The following is an 18,227-nucleotide window of genomic DNA, read 5'->3' as shown; positions in this document are numbered from 1 at the left end:
CGGGGGAGGCAGGAGGTGCAGGTTAGCGTGGGTGACGTGGGCGACGTGGGCGACGTGGGCGACGTGGGCGACGTCGCTGCGTTTGCACCATGCGGCCTTACCTTCCTCACACCGAGGCCCGTGGTATGCAGCTTTGCAGGAACAGCTTCCTGTTTTGGGGTCGCAGCCAGAGGAATGTTCCCGAACACAGTCACATTCCCTGGAACAGCCTGCGCCGTGCGTCCACCTGGGACAGGCTGAGGAGAGAACGACATCAGCGCAGGAGCCACGAATAGATGCCCAAGCTACAGTATTATTACTAAACCTGACAAACATACAGTCAGATCCTCTAACTATAAACTCCTCAATAAAAGTTCAACTCCACTCCACCCTGTCCTCATGAATATTGGCTTTACATTATGTGCAGCTGCATCGCTCTGGTTACACCCTCTCCACCCTGCAAATGTCCCGCTGCAGGACGGAGAGGACAGCTGTGAGGGTCTGATAATATTTCTCCTGCGCATTCCTCCATCACTCAGTTCCCGACTCCAGAAGGCTGAGCCTCGGCCGCGCTGCAGCGTCAGGAGCAGAAACCCGTCGCCATGTCCATCCGGAGGCTGTGGAGCAACCCCAAAACGCTGGGGGACGTCAATATGGTGACAGAGGAGCTGAAGAGTCTGTACTACAGGAGGCTGCTGCCCATAGAGAAATACTACTCCTTCCATCACTTCCACTCCCCGAGCTATGAGGACGCCGACTTCGACAACAAGCCAATGGTGCTGGTGATGGGTCAGTACTCCACGGGCAAGACTACCTTCATCAGGTCTCTATCAAGTCGCATATATGTTCCCGTGCATATATAGAAAACCGTGTTGTGATGTCCGATAACGACAGCCCCGTCCGTGTGTCAGGTATCTCATAGAACAGGACTTTCCTGGGAGCAGAGTCGGGCCCGAGCCGACCACCGACTGCTTCACCGCCCTCATGCACGGGGAGGCAGAAGAGACCACGCCCGGAAATGCGCTCACGGTGGACCCGAAGAGGCCCTTTCGCAACCTCGACACGTTTGGAAATTCTTTTCTGAACAGGTGATGAGCTCAGCACACCGAAAAGAGAAGGAGACTACGAGAAAAATAATGGCATTCGTGTTTGCTCATTTGCAGGTTTCAGTGCGTTCAACTGCCAAACCAGCTGCTTGAGAGCATCAGCATCATCGATACCCCGGGGATCTTAACTGCTGCCAAAAGACGGCTGAGTCGAGGTGAGACACTATTCATTTTCAATTTCCTATTATTTCCAATTACTATGTATTTGCTTCCATAAATCCAGTGATAGTGGATTTAAATTCCTTGGTAGAAAACAGTAACAGTAGGAATCATAACAGAAATACTGTGTCTGTGACCAGGAAAATTCAAATACTTAGAGCTGACAGTGAGGGAACAAGAGGAGCAGGGTGCAGCAGAGCAGCCGTTGCTTTGGTTTATGGACATTTTAATGTGTGGGTGTAACCTGAGGCCAGTGAAGACCAGTGGGACACGAATTGTTCCTCTCTGTCTGACTGAGGCGTGTTAATGAGAACCCTGTGTCTCTGCTCCCCCATCCCAAGGCTACGACTTCCCGGCGGTGCTGCGCTGGTTCGCCGAGCGCGTGGACCGAATCATCCTCCTGTTCGACTCCAACAAGCTGGAGTTCTCCGATGAGCTCACCCGGGCTTTCGGGGCTCTGTTTGGCTTCGAGGAGAAGCTGCGGGTGGTTCTGAACAAAGCGGACGCCGTGGACTCCCAGCAGCTCATGAGGGTGTACGGCGCCCTCATGTGGTCGCTGGGGAAAGTGTTCCGCACCCCGGAGATCCTGCGGGTTTACATCGGGTCTTTCTGGTCGGAGCCGAGGCAGGTCTGCAGCCACTACCGCCTCATCGCGCTGGAGGAGGAGGACCTGTTGGCCGACATAAGGAACCTGCCGCGCAACGCCGCCGTGCGCAAGCTGAATGACCTGGTGAAGAGGGCGCGGCTGGTGAGGGTGAGGCAGCGACTCGCGTGCCGACACACGCCGAGGGCACCCGGCGCGTCAGTCAGCTGCGTTTGCTTCCCTCCCCCACAGGCCCACGCCCACATCATCAGCCACCTGAAGCAGGAGATGCCCACCATCTTTTGCAGAAGAAGCAAGAAGCACGAGCTGATCTACCAGCTTCCTGTCATTTTCACCAAGATCCAGCAGCAGCATCACATCCCAGCTGGCGACTTCCCTGACTGCACCAAGATGCAGGTCAAGCCCTGTTGTAATTTACTGTATTAATAGAGACCATCTCTAAATAGGTTTCACAAGCCTCGTATGTCGCTGTTTATTTTCAGGAGAAACTCCTGGGTCAAAATTTCTCAAAGTTCAAGCCGCTGAAACCGAGTCTAATGGCCTCCCTGGACAAACTTCTGAGCAGCGACATTGCAAAAGTGATGCCCCTGCTCCAGCAACAGGAGCTGAGGAAGCGGTCGCTGCCGAGCGTGCTGGACGGCGAGCTCATGGGGACGTTCAGGCCCGAGCACCACCGGAGGGACCCATTCAAAGAACCCCCCAAGGACGACGGGAGCGGCGAGACGGACCCGGACGAGTGGGCTGTGGAGAAGCACAGGCCCAAGTACGACGAGATCTTCCACAACCTCAGCCCGCGCCAGGGCAAGCTGAGCGGCGCCAAAGTCAAGGAGTGGATGCTGAGCACCCTCCTGCCCAACTCGGTGCTGGCCCACGTCTGGAGGCTGTCCGACGTGGACGGGGACGGCATGCTGGACGGCGAGGAGTTCGCGCTGGCCGTCCACCTGATCGAGGCGAAGCTGGAGGGGCACTGGCTCCCCCGGGAGCTGCCCCCTCACCTGGTGCCGCCCTCGAAGCGGCAGAGCGCCGGCAACAGCGACGCCTAAAGGACCTCGGACGGCTTTGAGCGCGTTCTTTATATCTGACGCCATAATACCACATGCAGCCGCGGGATGGGGCCAGGTGGGCACTCACGCAGGTGGCAGAAGCGGCCGTATAATCCCGGGGAGCACAGGCAGCCGCCGTACAGACGGTGGCAGTGGCCGTCGTTGGGACAGTTGCACTTTCGTCTGCAGCGGCTTCCGAAGTAGCCCCTCGGACAACCTGGAAACACACGCACGCCCCAAAATGCCTTGATTAGAGGCCACGTGTCGAATCAGGTGTAAAGTCAGCAAGTAAATCAAAAAATGAATTGTCTGAATATCAACATTGACCCAATTCCATTCTCCATATAAGCAATTATGTTTCAGGTGAAGTAATAAAGCATTTAAATCAGAGGTGACTGAATCCTTTGTCATGTCTAGGTTAAGGTCATACATATTTAGACCCTCTGGGCATAATGTGTTTATGTGTAGAGGAGAGAACGTATACGAACCGTTTTCACACAGCGGGCCCAGCACCCCTGGGGGGCACAGACACTTCCCAGTCGCAGGGTCACACGAGCCTCCATTACGACACCGACACAGGCTGTTGCAGGCCTGCCCGTAGGTTCCCTGTGGACAAGCTGTAAACACAGGGCAGAGCGACGCCGCCGCTAATTGGATCGAACCGTGGGAAAATGGAGTTCCGCGCACCGGGGGCAGGAAGTCCACGTTCAAGCCCCGCCTTTCCATGTCCACCTGATATTTTTAATGTGCCCGGTCTGGCTGGCAGTGACAACGTAAACCAGCCGCCTGTTTAAGACGTGCTAAGTGCTATAATCCATCAAGCGAACGTCTGCTTAAAGTCCGTGTCACACTTTCCTCATAGTGATGTGAAGTTGTGCCAGTAGATAAACCATCTTCACGTGATTTATGGAGGCAACAGCAAGTTAACGATGTCCAATAAACACTAAAGCCTCAGCTCAAATAAATGTATAAATGTTTAGTCTAGTAAAAACAAATCACAGCTCAAATAATGATGGAAAAGAAATTGAGGAGTTTATGGAGACATTATGAAGCAAAACAAACAGATTTTAAACAATTAATTCACTGTTTTTTTATATCTATGACTCTAAAATAAATTTACAAGCCGAGACTTAAAAAATAATATCTACACACTACCAAACTGATCGTGACTATCTCCTTTACTCTGGGACTGCTGTTTCTATATTATAACAACTCTTGGATCTTATAATTGCTCCTTACACCAGCTGTAAATGTGGTTCATCTCACTACTTCTACCTCAGGAGCGGGTTTCTGAGACTAACCGCTCACTTCTAACAGGCTTTTTTTATGGTTTCCCGCACGACTCGGGTTCAGATCAAAGACAGCCATCAATCGTGGACCTGGATGGGAACCACGGAGCCGTGCTTGTGCACATCCTGGGCCGCGGGCTGAGCGCTCGCCGTGTGCGCGTCCCCAGCAGCGGACGGATTGATTCCCCCGGTGCTCTCGTGCTCAGGCGCCCATAAACAATCCAGCCTCCCACATAAAGCAGCTGACAGGGTTTTGTGCAGGGCCCGTGATTGATGCCGGCTCCTCTCCCCTCTCTCTCTCTCTCAAACTGAAACATGTTGCTAACGGGAGCTTCTGTGGGGAAAAGAGCTAAGCTACCGTCCTGATGAAAGTGTGCTGCTTGACCCACGTTCATGCAAAGTGGAACGAGAGGAAATGAGCAGAGTTTTGAATTTCATGAAGCTTGTTGTGCACCTTTACAGTAACTGCAACTGTACTTACTCTCGTTGCAGAGAGTCCCCGTCCATCCTGGAACACACTCACATCTGTCTCTGCTAACGCTGCATGCTCCATTCACACAGTCGTCACAGCTCACGCTGCAGTCCTCCCCGAACGAGTCATCCAGACACACTGATAAAAGAAAAGTCACCTCGAAGCCACACTTTCATAGCTTTATCCTGCTACGCTGCACAAGCCCTGCTGTACCTATGTGGCTGTCCAGTCTGAGCTCTCCACGACGCTCCCTCTGGTTCTCCAGTTCTTCGCTACCATCATCATCATCATCATCATCACTGCTGTGCCCGGAGCGTAAGGCTGCCGTGTACTGAAGCAGTTGAGGAGCGCTGCGGAACAGCAGGTCAGGCAGTCCTCCTGGTGAGGCCTCCAGCTGCTCCTCCTCATCGTCCTCCTCCTCGTCCCTGCTGTAAAGAGCTGAAATCACCCACAGCACGTTAGAGGCGCGCTCGCTGCAAGTGCGACGGGAATGAAAGCGATGCTCACAAACGCAGGAGTGCTGATCCTGATCCAAGCGGAAGCCCCGGCGGCAGAAGCACTCGTACGTTCCCAAAGCGTTGACGCAGAAGTGTTCGCAGCCGGCGGTCTCTGCCAGACACTCGTCCACGTCTGTCGGGAGGATGCGAAAGGAAGCGACGCAGGTCAAGACGGCCCAAAAACGGCGGCGAGACGCCGGATCGGTCCGCGGGGCGCTCACCGTCGCAGCCGCAGCCGTCCGCGTTCAGCCTGTGGCCGGCGCTGCAGCTGCACTCGTAGCCGCCCGGGTAGTTTCTGCAGGCGTGGCTGCAGCAGGACTCCCCACCGAGGCACTCGTCGCGATCTGAGGAGCGCAGGCGGCGCCGGTGACACACACAAACAGGAAGGTGGAGGAAAATGAGGCGCGACCAGCGAGGCTCCTCACCCACGCAGGCCTTCCTGTCCGGGCCCAGCTGGTAGCCGCGCCGGCAGGAGCACAGGGGACCGCTGGTGGTGTGGTCGCAGCGATGCGCGCACCCGCCGTTGCCCGTTTCGCAGCTGTTGACGATCTCCATCTCAATGCCTGGAGCGGAGAGCATCGAGGGCAGATGACGACGATGAGGATGATGACGATGATGACGATGAAGGGGACCCCGACACGAGTCGTACTCACGGTAGCACTGTTTCCCATCGGCGCCCAGTTCGAAGCCGGGGTGACACACGCAGCGGAAGGAGCCCAGCGTGTTGACGCAGCCGTGGGAGCACTTGGCTTGACCCGCGCCGCACTCATCAATATCTGTGATACAGATGACAGTGTGTTATATCAAAGAGTGCCAACCTGTGTCATGTATTTGAGCGCCTCACCTTCACAGCTTTTGGCGTCTCCAGCCAGCGTGAACCCGGGCTGGCAGCTGCACCGCACTCGTCCGGCCACCGAGAGGCACAGCTGGGCGCAGCCGCCGTTGGCCGCGTCGCAGGGGTCCCGCACTGACAGCAACACATGCACACAGGTGAGTCTGACCCCGCAGAGGTCACGATGAGGCCACAGGTGAAACGGCGCCGCCTGGTGGGAGGACTCACGTTCACAGTGTCGGCCGTCGCGCTTCAGCTGGTGACCCTGGCGACACTCACATTTGTAGTGGCCGCTGCCCATGTCCACGCACTTGTGCTCACAGCCACCGTTCAGCACAGAGCAGGAGTTCACAGCTTCACAGCAAAGCACACGCACACAGCCATGACTCGTAAATATTAAAATCGACCAAGTCGGCAATTTTAGCACCTCGACGGCTGCGGCCGCGTAACTGTGGCGAAGCGATATTGAAGCTGGGCCTGCTGTTAGTCTCTAATGATCTTTCCATCCCATTTACCCGCGTGATTTAATGATCTGTCAAATATGAACATCGGCCGTGTGCCTTGCGGGTGCTCTAAACACGGACGCGAAGACACAGACGGCACAGTGAGACTGAGAGAGCAACTGGCTCGTAAGGCTGATGACTCCAGCAGACGCGGCTGCGCCTCAGCCTCCTTCCCTTCAGCGCTCTGGCGTCAAAAGAACCAATTTAAGAATTCAATTCAACTCAGTACAGATATGTTTTTCGTGTTCACTGTGGAAACAAACCAGAAGAAGCCTCGAGAAGCAACAGGACCAGACGTTCCTCCATATATTCCACATATCAGGCCACTTGTATGAATGGTAGTTTATATATACTATATACTAGTATTTGAATACAGATCCTGTTGTTTTTGTGTTGCCACAACTGTAATAGGTGGGTGTTCAGTACTTACCAATGCAGGTCCGACCATCAGTGTGCATGCGGAAGCCTTCACTGCACTCACAGTAATAAGAGCCTGGAGTGTTCACACACGTTTGCTGGCATCCTCCATTAAGCTCCTCACACTCGTTTACATCTGAACAAACACACACACAAACATGTGAAAATGAACCAGACCTGGACTTTAAGAGTGCGTTCAGTGTGAGTGGGTCACAGTCAGCAGCACATACAGTGTACTGTATGTAGCTTCTCTGCTTGAGCCTCACTGAGACCAGTTGTGGGAAAATTAATTAAAGCTTAACTTCATCTGCATTTTATAAACAAGACATTTATCACAATATACTTGGGGGTGGTCCAGTTAAACATTTCCTCTAGTGAATTCAAGGAATTTGCTTCCTGCACACAGTTTGTGCGTAGCGGGTCCATGCAGAGACACATCCCAATCAAGTCTTACTACACATCTGGAGCACACATCCCAGTTCCCTTCAGGAGCCTGGTTGTCATCTCCGGCTCACAGAAGCTGTTTCGGCTCCCACTTGCGATGACAGAGTGAGCAGCAGTGTGTGGAGAGGGACTAGCGGTGCTGGAGCTTCTTTTTGCCCGAGGAGGAGCTGCTCAGCACTAAGAACATGTGCTTCCACTTATCTGAACACGCAACGCCTCAGTCATCCTACATCATCCTCCTACAGTATGTTGGACTAATATTAGATTAGTAATCAGTTCAAAGAGGAAGCTCCTGCAGGTTTGTTTGTATTTATTCTGTCTCTACACTCACTTCACTCACTTCAGACTCGTGGGAAAAGCCCTCTACACAATGAGCTCAGACAGTTTTAATTACCATGAGTCCAATAATAGGAGCTAAACTGAGAGGAGTGTCTTGCACTTGTAAAGAATCAATACAAGGATGAGTAGGATGAGCTTAAATGTTCTAATTCTAAAATCTGCACTAGTGCTGAAACAATCATCACTGTGGAGAATTACATATTCATGAACTGTGGAATCATTCTGGACTCTTTTATTTCTTGACACATCTGCAGCTTTTGGAGAAAACGCTGAAAGCACTAGACACATGGGGAGATTTGTCAGGGTTAATATACTTGGGCTCCTCGTGTGAAAGGGTCTCAATGTGAGACGTACAATAGTTGCTTTTCAAGGACGGATAAGATGGTGTGTGAGAGTGTGACAGCAGAATCGGCAGCGGCGGGGTCAGAGGTCAAGGGGCACGGGGTCTGAATGGTATTGTGGGACACCGTCTGGCTCAAAGAGTCGCTGAGCCGGCGTCCACGGCGACACAAAGATGCAGCACAGGCGCTTTCTGCACACGCTCAGAAACAGGTGGATCTCAGAAGCAAGACTTTTAATTCTCACTCAGTGGATAAACAGCAAATACGAGCACCAGAAAACCTGTAAAAGGTGGACCCAGATCTGTTAAAGTGGGGTCCGTTCGTCCTGTCCAGAACTAGGCTCGCTTTCACTAACCACATCCTGTCTGAAAGGTCAAAAGCCAGGTTCACACCTGTGTCTCGGGAACAAATGGGCTCAACAACAACAGTGCTTCCTCTTCATTAGTGCCTGCTTAAGGCTGCCGGGTCTTATTGTGACTGCTTCAGGCAGCAGGATGGGCTTCATGTGATGGATGACACAGCCTTTGTGGAAGTTTGTCAGTGTGGATAAATCAGAACTTAAAGCTATGCAGCTGCCCTGTAGGGAAAGAGTGTGTGTAACACATCAACTGTGTATGGCATTTTTCAACCTATACAGTATTTATGCAACTTAGTTTGTTTGTGTGTTTGTGTTTGCACCGTTGGACTTGGCTTTCACTCCCACCTGCAGGTCACGTGTTACTCTGTGCATTATATTGGATGTATTAGTGCATATGCTTGTTTAAATTCTAAGCTGTAAATAAAGGCTTTCAGTCTCTCCACATCCAGATGTCACCCAGCTCTTACCGTCGCATGCTCTGCCATCTGTCCCCAGTCTTCTGCCTTCAGGACACTTGCAGTAGTAGCTGCCAATGGTGTTGCAGCAGTGCCCCTCGCAGCCACCTTCATCCACTTCACATTCATTAACATCTGAAAGAGAAGCATTAAGACGCATAATGCACAGTCTACACAAGCACAAAGCAGTTAAATCAATTGTGTGGACAGAAAGCTGTCCAGACCCCCTTTCAGCTGATCATTCTCTGCCCTCGCGGGGTTCCTTCCTGAGTTGTTTAGTTCTTCCTTTCGATGGAAAAAAAAACAAAAGGAACAAATATTTCTCCTGAGTTTCTTTCCTGCCATCAGTGTTTGGATCATGGCATAGCTGCTGCTCCAATTAGATTCTAAGTAAAATGCTTTAAAGCTGATTTCAGGGACCAATGAACTAAAAAGAAATCAAGTCCACCGTTATTAAACACAAACACTGAAACTAAGGTAAGAAGTCCTAAAATCTGTTCTCTTGTTCCTTCAGGTTCCCCGTGTTCTTTCTACTCTCTGAAGTGAACTGGTTTCCAGGTTTGGTCCGTGTTCACCCTCTGTAATCCAATAAAACCCAGAGGGTCCCGTTTCTGGAGTTGCATAATGTGTGCTTCCATCAAAGCATGGCTTTAAATGCAGCATTAGCCTCTACATAGATAAGCACAGTCAGCACATTGATGGGCTCAATCTGTGACATATGGAAGCTAAACGCAGCTGCAGGTGCATTTTAACAACAGACTGGATGATTTTTTAAAATAACAGCCGTTGTTTGTCCAATGCCAGCTTGGTGTCTGTAAATGTAGTTCAGACATTGTAGCTTACAATGTCAGAAAAAAAGAAAATATATATTTAAATTTCTATGAAATATTTATTATTATCTGAACAAAATTCTTCTGTCTGCAAAATATCATCATGACATGTTTGTCAGAAGGTTCAAATTGTCACTGTTTTAAATTTAATGACCAAAGATCTTTCCGTAAACTGTGCGGCGCAGCCAACTGACAAACCAGATGATACAGTGTGTTGTGTCCGGGGTGGAAAAAGGAGCCGGTGACAGGGCATGTATTGCATTTGCGTGGACACATCAAGGAGGAAGACTAAGATGGAAAGGAAAAAATATTTAGCCTTTCACTCACATCTGTGGAATGATTTAATGGGATCAAATCCTGTAGTCTGAGCTTTGAGCAATACTTTGTTTTATCCACGAATAACAGGAAACCTCAGAAGCTGCTTAGAGAAAAAAAAAGTGTCAGAGGACCAAAAAAAAGATGGTGTTGCACTTCCTTTACATGCTCTTAACCTGAAAATGAAATCTGTTTTAAATTTCTCTTTACAAAGAATAACTAATGTTTGTAGACCCTGACGGCAGCCATTCATTCATGTTAAGTTATTGTGAAAAATGCAGAATTCTGCAAGATCTCAGAAACCAAGGATGGGTCGCCTACTTTGTTTTTCAGGCCGCATCCACACTTGGTTTCTAAAAGCAGGCAGGTCTATGTCCTCTGGAGAGAGACTTTCAGGAAGAATAAATAAACAAGGTCAAGTATTTCAACTGCTCAGCTGCCTTCATGACAGTAGCCCAGCCATCAGCACATTCCTCCTCACGTAAGGGGTCCAATAAACCTTCAGCTTAACCCTGAATAATACACGCACGTTCACATGATGCAGAGAAGCAAGCCTGTATTGCACGTTTCATTAACTCATCAGGAGATGACATGAATCCTTGACGTCAGGGCCCTTCCCCTTCACACACTTCCCACTATGATCCCACAGGTCCTGAAAGCACTAATGAGCATGTCCATATCAGCTCAGGGTCATTGCCATCGCCATTAAGGTGCCAACCAGAGGGGAAACAAATCTACAGTAATAAGATAGAAGGTCATATGGTACAGTATGAGAGATGCATTAATGCCCAAACTAGCAGTTCATTTACTCAACATAAACTAAAGAGTTTGTGCAATAATCAGTGTTGCTGTGTTGCATTTATTCTAATTTTGAATTAAAAATTGTATTTTCTTTCAAACCACTGGTAACATGTTAAATCCTTCATATACGCTCTCTGAGAATCACGGCATAAGGTTTGCCATTAGCATGATGAGCCACAGGTTTCCACAAGTCAGAAACAATAGAATTAACTGTGACTGAAGTATCTAATTAACAGAGACCGGTTTGACTTTGAATGTGAACAGCAATACTCTTAGGACATTAAAGCGAAAACACTGGTTCAATTGAGGGACGTTCACATATATTAGACACGACAAAAACAAGAACCGCAATTACATAAAAGTCTGAACAGACCTGCAGTGTCACAAGGGGCCATGTTGTCCCTCAGAGACAAGTCAGAGTGTATGTGTACCACACGTCTGCCCATGTTCATTCCCTTGAGATGGTCTTTGTTTTGTAACTGGCTTCATGTCATGTAATGTAGAGAACAGACAGCTGTTGCTCCTGTTCTCCACCAAGCTCTGACTCCTGCTCTTCTCATTACTTGTCCCCTACAGTACAGCGCCTCTAGTTCCCAAGTTTCTCAAATGCTCTTCTTAAAGCAAAGGAACAATTGAGGTTCAGGGAATTGGATAAATCACCAAGCTATCAACTATGTGTCCGTTCATGTTTAAAACATTAAAGAAAATATCTGGATCGATAACAAAATCCGCAGGCCACAGTTGCTCAGCACAGGTCAGTGAGAGGAGAAGGCCTAGACCTACAGAGGTTGTAAGCGATAGGTTCACCTGAAGTATTTTAATGTTTCCTCCTCAACAGATGGAATTTGAGTCTTGGACAAGAATGATGTGCATTTCCTACATTCTTCAAGTCTTTATTTCCCACATTTCAATTGCAACAAATGGACAAAGCAACAGGAACACAACTAACCAAACTAATATGAGCTCTAACCCTCGCAGCTGCGCCGGCGATAAAAGGCTCCGCTTTAATCTAGAAAAGCCTGCATCACAAAACCAATGTCTTCTTTAATTGAAAATGACACATCGCTAAAACACATTTATTATAGAAACATCTGCTGTGCGAATAAATAACAAGGAGACAAAGGAGTGCTGTCATAACAGGAAATATTATTTGGCTGTTTTTTTCTACATCAGAAGGATTAATTCTGCAGCGCCAGCTAACAGAGCTGTTTGGCATCAGCTGCCTAATTCAGGTCTGAGATTTTCCACCTGATCATTTTCATTCCTATCTCCCATTCCTTTCTCTGCCAATGTAGGTTCGTCCACATCCACATCCACATCCTAGACTTATGATATCAAACCCTGCATTTAACTGTTTCTGACAGAGCCAATAAAAACATATAAGTCTTTTAATCTGTCTGTACAGACATAGGAACAAACCCACCTCCAGATTATGTTCAGAAAGTATTTAATTTATTCATAAGAGGTAAAGTTAATGAAAACAGAGGAGCATTATGTTACACTTATGATTATTGATCTCCAAATGAATACAGGGAAACTAAAATTGTGGATCCCATGAGATAAAGAAACTGAAGCAGCGGAATGACTGGTCAGCTGGGTACTGAAAGACACACACACACACACACACACACACACACACACACACACACACACACACACACACACACACACACACACGTAGAAGCTCCTATGGAAGGAACCAAAGGTCAAAGGTCATTAATAGACAGCTGTGACAATCAACTCAGTTGCAAATAAAGATGAGACAAAAGTGTGACTTTTTTAATGTCTACGTTCAAAGTGTAGTTTGAGAGAGAGATACAATCAATCACAGCTTGCAACAGGTCAATTAATCCAGTTCACAATAACAGCGTTGTAACAGGAACACCAAGCTAGAGTTATGTCAGCGCAGAGCTTTAATATCCTTAGTTCAACTTCTTTATTGTCTCCAACACTGTGAAAAAATCCTACTTCTCACTGCACATTTTAGACACATGGTCAAAAGCTTCTTCTCCAGCATCTCACATGTTTCACATTCTTCCCTCAAACATAGAATTTATGCTCTAACAGATACTGTGTACTTTATGTTCAAATTTGATGAGATGTGCACATTTTGCTCATCGTCGTGCACAATTTTTCACCATTCATTGTGATTGAAAGCAGAAAACTGTTCTGCTTCACAATGTGTGTCTTTATTCAGTTCATAAACACATGCACAGTAGATGTAAAAATAGTTCCTAATCTTATAAGCTCATATAATTTGTTTAAAATGCTGGAACTGGACACCTGCCCTAGAAGTATTTTGTTACCTTTTCCATTCATATGTCAGTAAAAACATCTGTCAGCTCTACAGCTGGAAGAGATGCTTTATTCCTGTTTGGTTCATCAGGATTCAGGATTGAAAATGTTTTTTACAGACAACATGAGGCTGTACATTTCTTCCCGCAAGCCTTCTTATTTCTCCTCTGTAAACGACCACATTGAACGCGAAATGAAAATCTTAGCGTGAGCAAAGTCAAAACGTTTAGCTTCAATTCAAGCTGTTTGACTAAATACTAATTGCAAATTTAATAAAGTAGTAGTATTCATGCAGTAAAGACTGACTTTTTTCCCATCTTCAATGTTTCATTTCCAAATGTATGTCCAAAAAAATGTGTTGTTCCAATATTTTAACTGTACGTGTTTATGTTGGTAGCTCAGCTCTTGTCTGTTCCAAAAAACAAGGACCGAGCAGCTCAAACAGATCAGTCATTTACACTCCCATCCTCTGAAGCCAAACACATGCAGTGCGTTCAGGTCACGTAATGTCTCAGTGGTACCGATTATGATGGATCAGGGTGAAACGTTTATGCTGAATTCCTTCAGCTCCGCTCCTCAAACGCTGTTATGTGTAGCCTTTAGTCGTGTGGGGAGGACTGTGTGCTCACTAGAAAGACTCCAACGACCACCTGTACTCACGGTGACTCTAAGTCTCTGACTCTGAGGATCAGCTTCAAGTTTCTGACAGCAATAAAGGATCACGCTAACAGTGGAACATGACTAAAAAAACATGGCCAACAGCAGCTTTGGTGGGAACAATAAGCCACCTGTCCCAAAGAAAACCTTCGTAGTAACAGCTCTGTCTCTCTATCCAGTTTAGTGTAATAGTTTTTCATTACATTATTTTCATTACATTTTTTTTCAGCAAAGCCATTACAAGAGTGTCTCCAAAAGAAACAGGTTACAGACAAGTCGGTGGTTGAGCTCATAGTTTACCAAGGCAGCAAACCTTCAAGGGTTCTGTGAATCTCTGAAGGTTTACGTTGTTTATATAGTTTTCCGTGAAGCCTTCGTATCCTCTAATAAAAGAGCAAGTGTGCTGCAAGCCAAAGCAAAGACCAACCTGTCAGAGCTAATGAGGAGGCCTGGGCCACAATTCTGTATGAAAACACAGATAATCATGATGTCCACATGTCAAAACCTTCAGCATCACAGTAGCTAGAGCTTAAATTTGGTTAAAGAATTAAGGCCAGAACAAACAAGACGTCTTAATCTGAGCCCTATGCTTCACCATCTACCCATTTAAAAAACAGTCTGAAACCTTTGAGACATAATCTGCTAATCCGATCATTTGGCCTTTAGATCAGATCATTTGCTGACAGTGAAAACTAAAAAGTAGACATTCAAGAGCACTTGTAGCTCAGAAACCAACACAAAATCCTCCAGGATCCGTTCAGGACAAGACTGAAAGGATCGAGTCATGATGTTAACTTGAGGCATCCCTGTTTCCTGACAATATAAAAATATGCATGAAAGTTACCACAACGTCATGGAAACGAACACTGCAATTATTTTTTCTCAGGTTGTAACCACACCTTGAAATTGTACTGTATCACATCTTTTCCAGTATCAACAATACAAGACATGGCTCAAATCTGCACACATCGTTAAACGTCCCACTGAATGACTCAACCCGTGCAACAAGATGCAAGCGACCTGATGTCCACCATCACTCATCTGAACAACAAACAACCAGATGGTTTTGGTCCGTGTGTCTGTGCTCACTTAATGTCATGCAGACACATGCACCAGTTTCACCAAAGGAATGGTGAGTTCATGGTGAGTGCTGAAACACTCTCTCCACTGGGCTCCATCATAACTTCACCACCACCACCACCACACTCAGAGCTGCTTTATCTCACTCATATGTACAGACCATGAATCACATATAGGACAAGTCTGACTCTGGAATGTTAAAGCTCGCAGCTCAGATCTAATCGTGTTCAGGACTCCCCGGTGGCTCGCTGTGCACAGACATCCAGGTTTCCGTGTCTCTCTTGGTAATTGCTGAGCAGGAATGTGCGGTGCCACATATTCATTCTCATTGCTAATTTTGCCTGTAAAGGAATAAATGCTAGTCCACTGTTAAAGGGGTGGGTATGTATCGAGGCTACATGGTTTTCAACCTAACTCCAAAGTCCAATTTCCACAATTACAGCTAAGAATAAAAGATTGTTCCTTTCAGATATTCCTATATTTTTTATATGTTTTTAATTTTTTTCATTTATTAGCAGTTAAAGAACAAATATATGCAGTATTTCACACTCAGCCTGTCATGAACTAAACTTTGACCATAATACTCTGCATGTAGCCTGTTATGAAAATCACAAAAGCAGATTTTCAACTTTTCCAGCAGGATTAGGGCAATTTCCTATTTGATGTGAAAAAATAAATAAACTTCTGCCCATAACTAGTAGCACATGCTGTTGCCTAATAGCATAGAGAGGTAGAGTAAAGGAAACTGGCAACACACAGGGGCTTGGATGACTTCCCTCTTTTTATAATGAGTCTGGCAGAAGAGTAAGAATAAATCTGTCCTGAGACACGAGAGAAGGAAAAGTGTTTTAGAAAGCGGAAAATACAAAATAATGGGAAGCAGAAGAGTGAAAGTGAAACCTGGGGGATTTCTGATAAGATCTTATATCTGTTCCCAGACTGTTACTACGAAGTGTGAAAAGCAAAGAGCCCATGTGAAAGCAAAAAGCCCCAGAGACCTACCTCTAACAAACAACAACGCATTCCCGTGAAATGTCTAAGCAAGAGGAAGCACTGTTTGAAAGTCTTAGTTGGGAGGTCGGACAATCAAACAGGAAAAGCTCTGCAGGTCGTGTAAGTGTTTGTGAGCTTGCGGGGGGTAGAAACCAAATATCCTCTGCTAATCACTCTGTCTCTGCGTGCATCTTCCAAAAGCAACCACCCCATTGTGTGCATGGCCTGACACTGGTGACTCCAGGAGGAAACTGGCCTCAGCAGAGACACGGCCTGGAAAAAAAAAAAGCCCCAAAGCCCCGAAGCGCTGTTTAAAGACGGATCTGCTGCGTTAATTAGGCAGCTTTTCAACACTAACTAACTAATAGCTGACTTTTCATAAGAGACAGGGTATTATTGTGTGATATGTGTGATAGGATTTCTCCTTTGTTCTTTAAAAACAACCGCATACGTATCATATCATTAGCATACACTTTTACAGACTACAGACTCAGCTGAGTTTGCCACAGGCTCCATGCTTCAAAGGAGCCCATGCCTCTCAGAGAGCACCTCTTCCACCTTAACTACCCCGAGACCCCCACAGAGCAGCGGCATGCTGTCCAGTCCACACTGCACACTCATTCTGCAGTAGCAAAGTGGAAGCATAAGGCCAGAGTAGCACAGTGTCCTCTGAGACTGAAGCTAAGTAAGTGGAGTGCAGCTTCCTGCAGTATGAATGAGTTTTGAGTATGTAGGTTTATAAGGATAGCCATCTTTCATTTAAGCCTTGCGTCTTTTGAATGGCGTGGGAATGAAAACTTACCATATTGGCACAGCCTTCCTTTGAAACCCAGAGGACACTGACACGTTTGGTCTCCGCTCTCCGCACACCAGCCTCCATTAAAGCACGTACCGGCACCACACACCCCTGCAGATACATGCCATGAGTTCTAATACTCCTGCCTTGTGAGCTGAGCATCTATGCAGCAGGTGGCCTACCTTCGCCTTTTGCACACTATACAACTGTACAGCAGTAGTCAGACATAGACCTGTGTCTGTGTAAAATGCTATTACTCACTATGGAGACAGCCCCTCTCCTCACTCCTCTGGGTCCAGCCCGGGCAGCACCTATAGACCGTGTTTATATCCATACTGTACACCTGCCGGTATGTTGTGTAGTATGCAGTCCTGTGGAGGAAATATTCCGCTGTAGCCATAATTAAACATTCCAGTGACTGTACTCTTTTATTTCTATTATGAATGGTAGTGATCTCCATAACCCACAACAACACAAAACAAGGACCTATGGTGTATTTCAAATAATAGGAGCCAACAATTGACCCATATGCACAGTATTTTTGTTATCATAGCACTACGCTATTACTATATATAATGCAATATATGTAAATCATGCACTGTCACACTTTCTGAACTATTTATAGATAATGTAAATGCCAAAATGTTTGTGTCATAACAGCAGTTTTGCTTCTACCTCCTCTCGTAGCCCACACACCATCTGTGGCTGCTGCAGCCCTGTTTCCACACTTTAACCATGCGGGTAAAAGCTTGGACACAAGGCTGATGGGTCCCCACCATGGACATCTCCTTTTCCACACAAACATTTGGCCTGTGCATAGAAAACACACAATAGAGTCAGAACCAGAAACCGGTTGTTGTTGTTGTTGTTGTTGTTTTTAGGAGGTTAGTTAAGATAGATTTTGATTGACGTGAGTGCCTCTGGTGATGGTCTAAACCTGCTGCAGGCTGATGTATCTATTTCAACACACTTGAACTTTAAACATTCAAACTGCAGACGCATGTTTGTAAAATGTCCTTCCTGTTTTGTGCAACGTTCTTAATTAAAGTCTGGAAAAAAAACAGTCCATGTGTTGGATGCGTCCCAAAACACCCAATAAACAAAACAATGAATAGATAACATTAACAGGAAATTCAATATTTGTCTTTCTGAACTGTTTGCATGTTTATTCATATGCATGCTCTAATATTTAGATGTTTTTTACAATCACTGGTCTGCTGTGTGTTGTATAGTACACAGTCATAGTTTGCATTCCAGTGTGTCAGTTAACTGCAGAGACGTCCCTCTCTATGAACCATCTGGCTTTAATACAGCAGCAGGGAGATAATTAGAGGAAGTTCTCAACTTCTCCAGTAACAAAAGCGATTCGCTTGATTCTGTCCAGCACCGTCTGCCTGAAACCTCTGGTGGATCAGGCTAAACTATTACAGCTCACTGAAAGAGGTCAAAGGAGTCCTATAACACAGGCTTTAATTCAATTCTCATACGGGACCTTAAAGAGCGCCTTCTAGTGGGCAGTAAATGTAATACAAATTAAGGAACTGAATTATAAACTAATCTCGATTATTTGTAAAACGTTGACTACAGAATAATATATATATATTTCAGTTTAGAGTAGAGGC

General features: G+C 46.6%; 2 protein-coding genes across 5 annotated transcripts in view; one reads left to right on the top strand and one right to left on the bottom strand.

Annotated features, from left to right (window-relative positions):
• The window catches only part of megf6 (multiple EGF like domains 6), a 29,979-nt gene that overhangs the window by 11,306 nt on the left and 446 nt on the right, over positions 1 to 18,227 (bottom strand). For all 3 annotated transcript variants that reach the window (XM_055513718.1, XM_041073461.2, XM_055513719.1), the window contains exons 2-17: positions 17,281 to 17,415; positions 16,867 to 16,976; positions 16,612 to 16,716; positions 8,851 to 8,973; positions 6,915 to 7,037; positions 6,210 to 6,335; positions 5,994 to 6,116; positions 5,803 to 5,925; positions 5,575 to 5,712; positions 5,371 to 5,493; positions 5,160 to 5,282; positions 4,866 to 5,090; positions 4,662 to 4,790; positions 3,380 to 3,508; positions 2,980 to 3,108; positions 102 to 236 (exon numbers count right to left, since the gene is read on the bottom strand). In XM_055513718.1, coding sequence (XP_055369693.1) covers positions 102 to 236; positions 2,980 to 3,108; positions 3,380 to 3,508; positions 4,662 to 4,790; positions 4,866 to 5,090; positions 5,160 to 5,282; positions 5,371 to 5,493; positions 5,575 to 5,712; positions 5,803 to 5,925; positions 5,994 to 6,116; positions 6,210 to 6,335; positions 6,915 to 7,037; positions 8,851 to 8,973; positions 16,612 to 16,716; positions 16,867 to 16,976; positions 17,281 to 17,415 — 2,099 coding nt within the window. The remainder of the gene's footprint in view (positions 1 to 101; positions 237 to 2,979; positions 3,109 to 3,379; positions 3,509 to 4,661; positions 4,791 to 4,865; positions 5,091 to 5,159; positions 5,283 to 5,370; positions 5,494 to 5,574; positions 5,713 to 5,802; positions 5,926 to 5,993; positions 6,117 to 6,209; positions 6,336 to 6,914; positions 7,038 to 8,850; positions 8,974 to 16,611; positions 16,717 to 16,866; positions 16,977 to 17,280; positions 17,416 to 18,227) is intronic.
• On the top strand, positions 430 to 3,281 carry LOC114868638 (EH domain-containing protein 2-like). Of its 2 annotated transcripts, XM_029172427.3 has the most exons (6): positions 434 to 802; positions 891 to 1,067; positions 1,143 to 1,240; positions 1,586 to 1,998; positions 2,080 to 2,244; positions 2,331 to 3,281. In XM_029172427.3, the coding sequence occupies exons 1-6, from the start codon at positions 582 to 584 to the stop codon at positions 2,889 to 2,891; spliced, it is 1,635 nt and encodes a 544-aa protein (XP_029028260.1). In that variant the 5' UTR covers positions 434 to 581; the 3' UTR covers positions 2,892 to 3,281. The 2 variants fall into 2 exon arrangements, with proteins under 2 accessions (XP_029028257.1, XP_029028260.1); XM_029172424.3 differs by having other exon boundaries at positions 430 to 802; positions 1,586 to 2,244.

This window comes from Betta splendens, chromosome 13 (assembly GCF_900634795.4).
Source record: "Betta splendens chromosome 13, fBetSpl5.4, whole genome shotgun sequence".
NCBI lineage: Eukaryota > Metazoa > Chordata > Actinopteri > Anabantiformes > Osphronemidae > Betta > Betta splendens.
The sequence above is the reverse complement of the archived record's forward strand: the minus strand, read 5'-3'. Positions and strand labels throughout refer to the sequence as shown.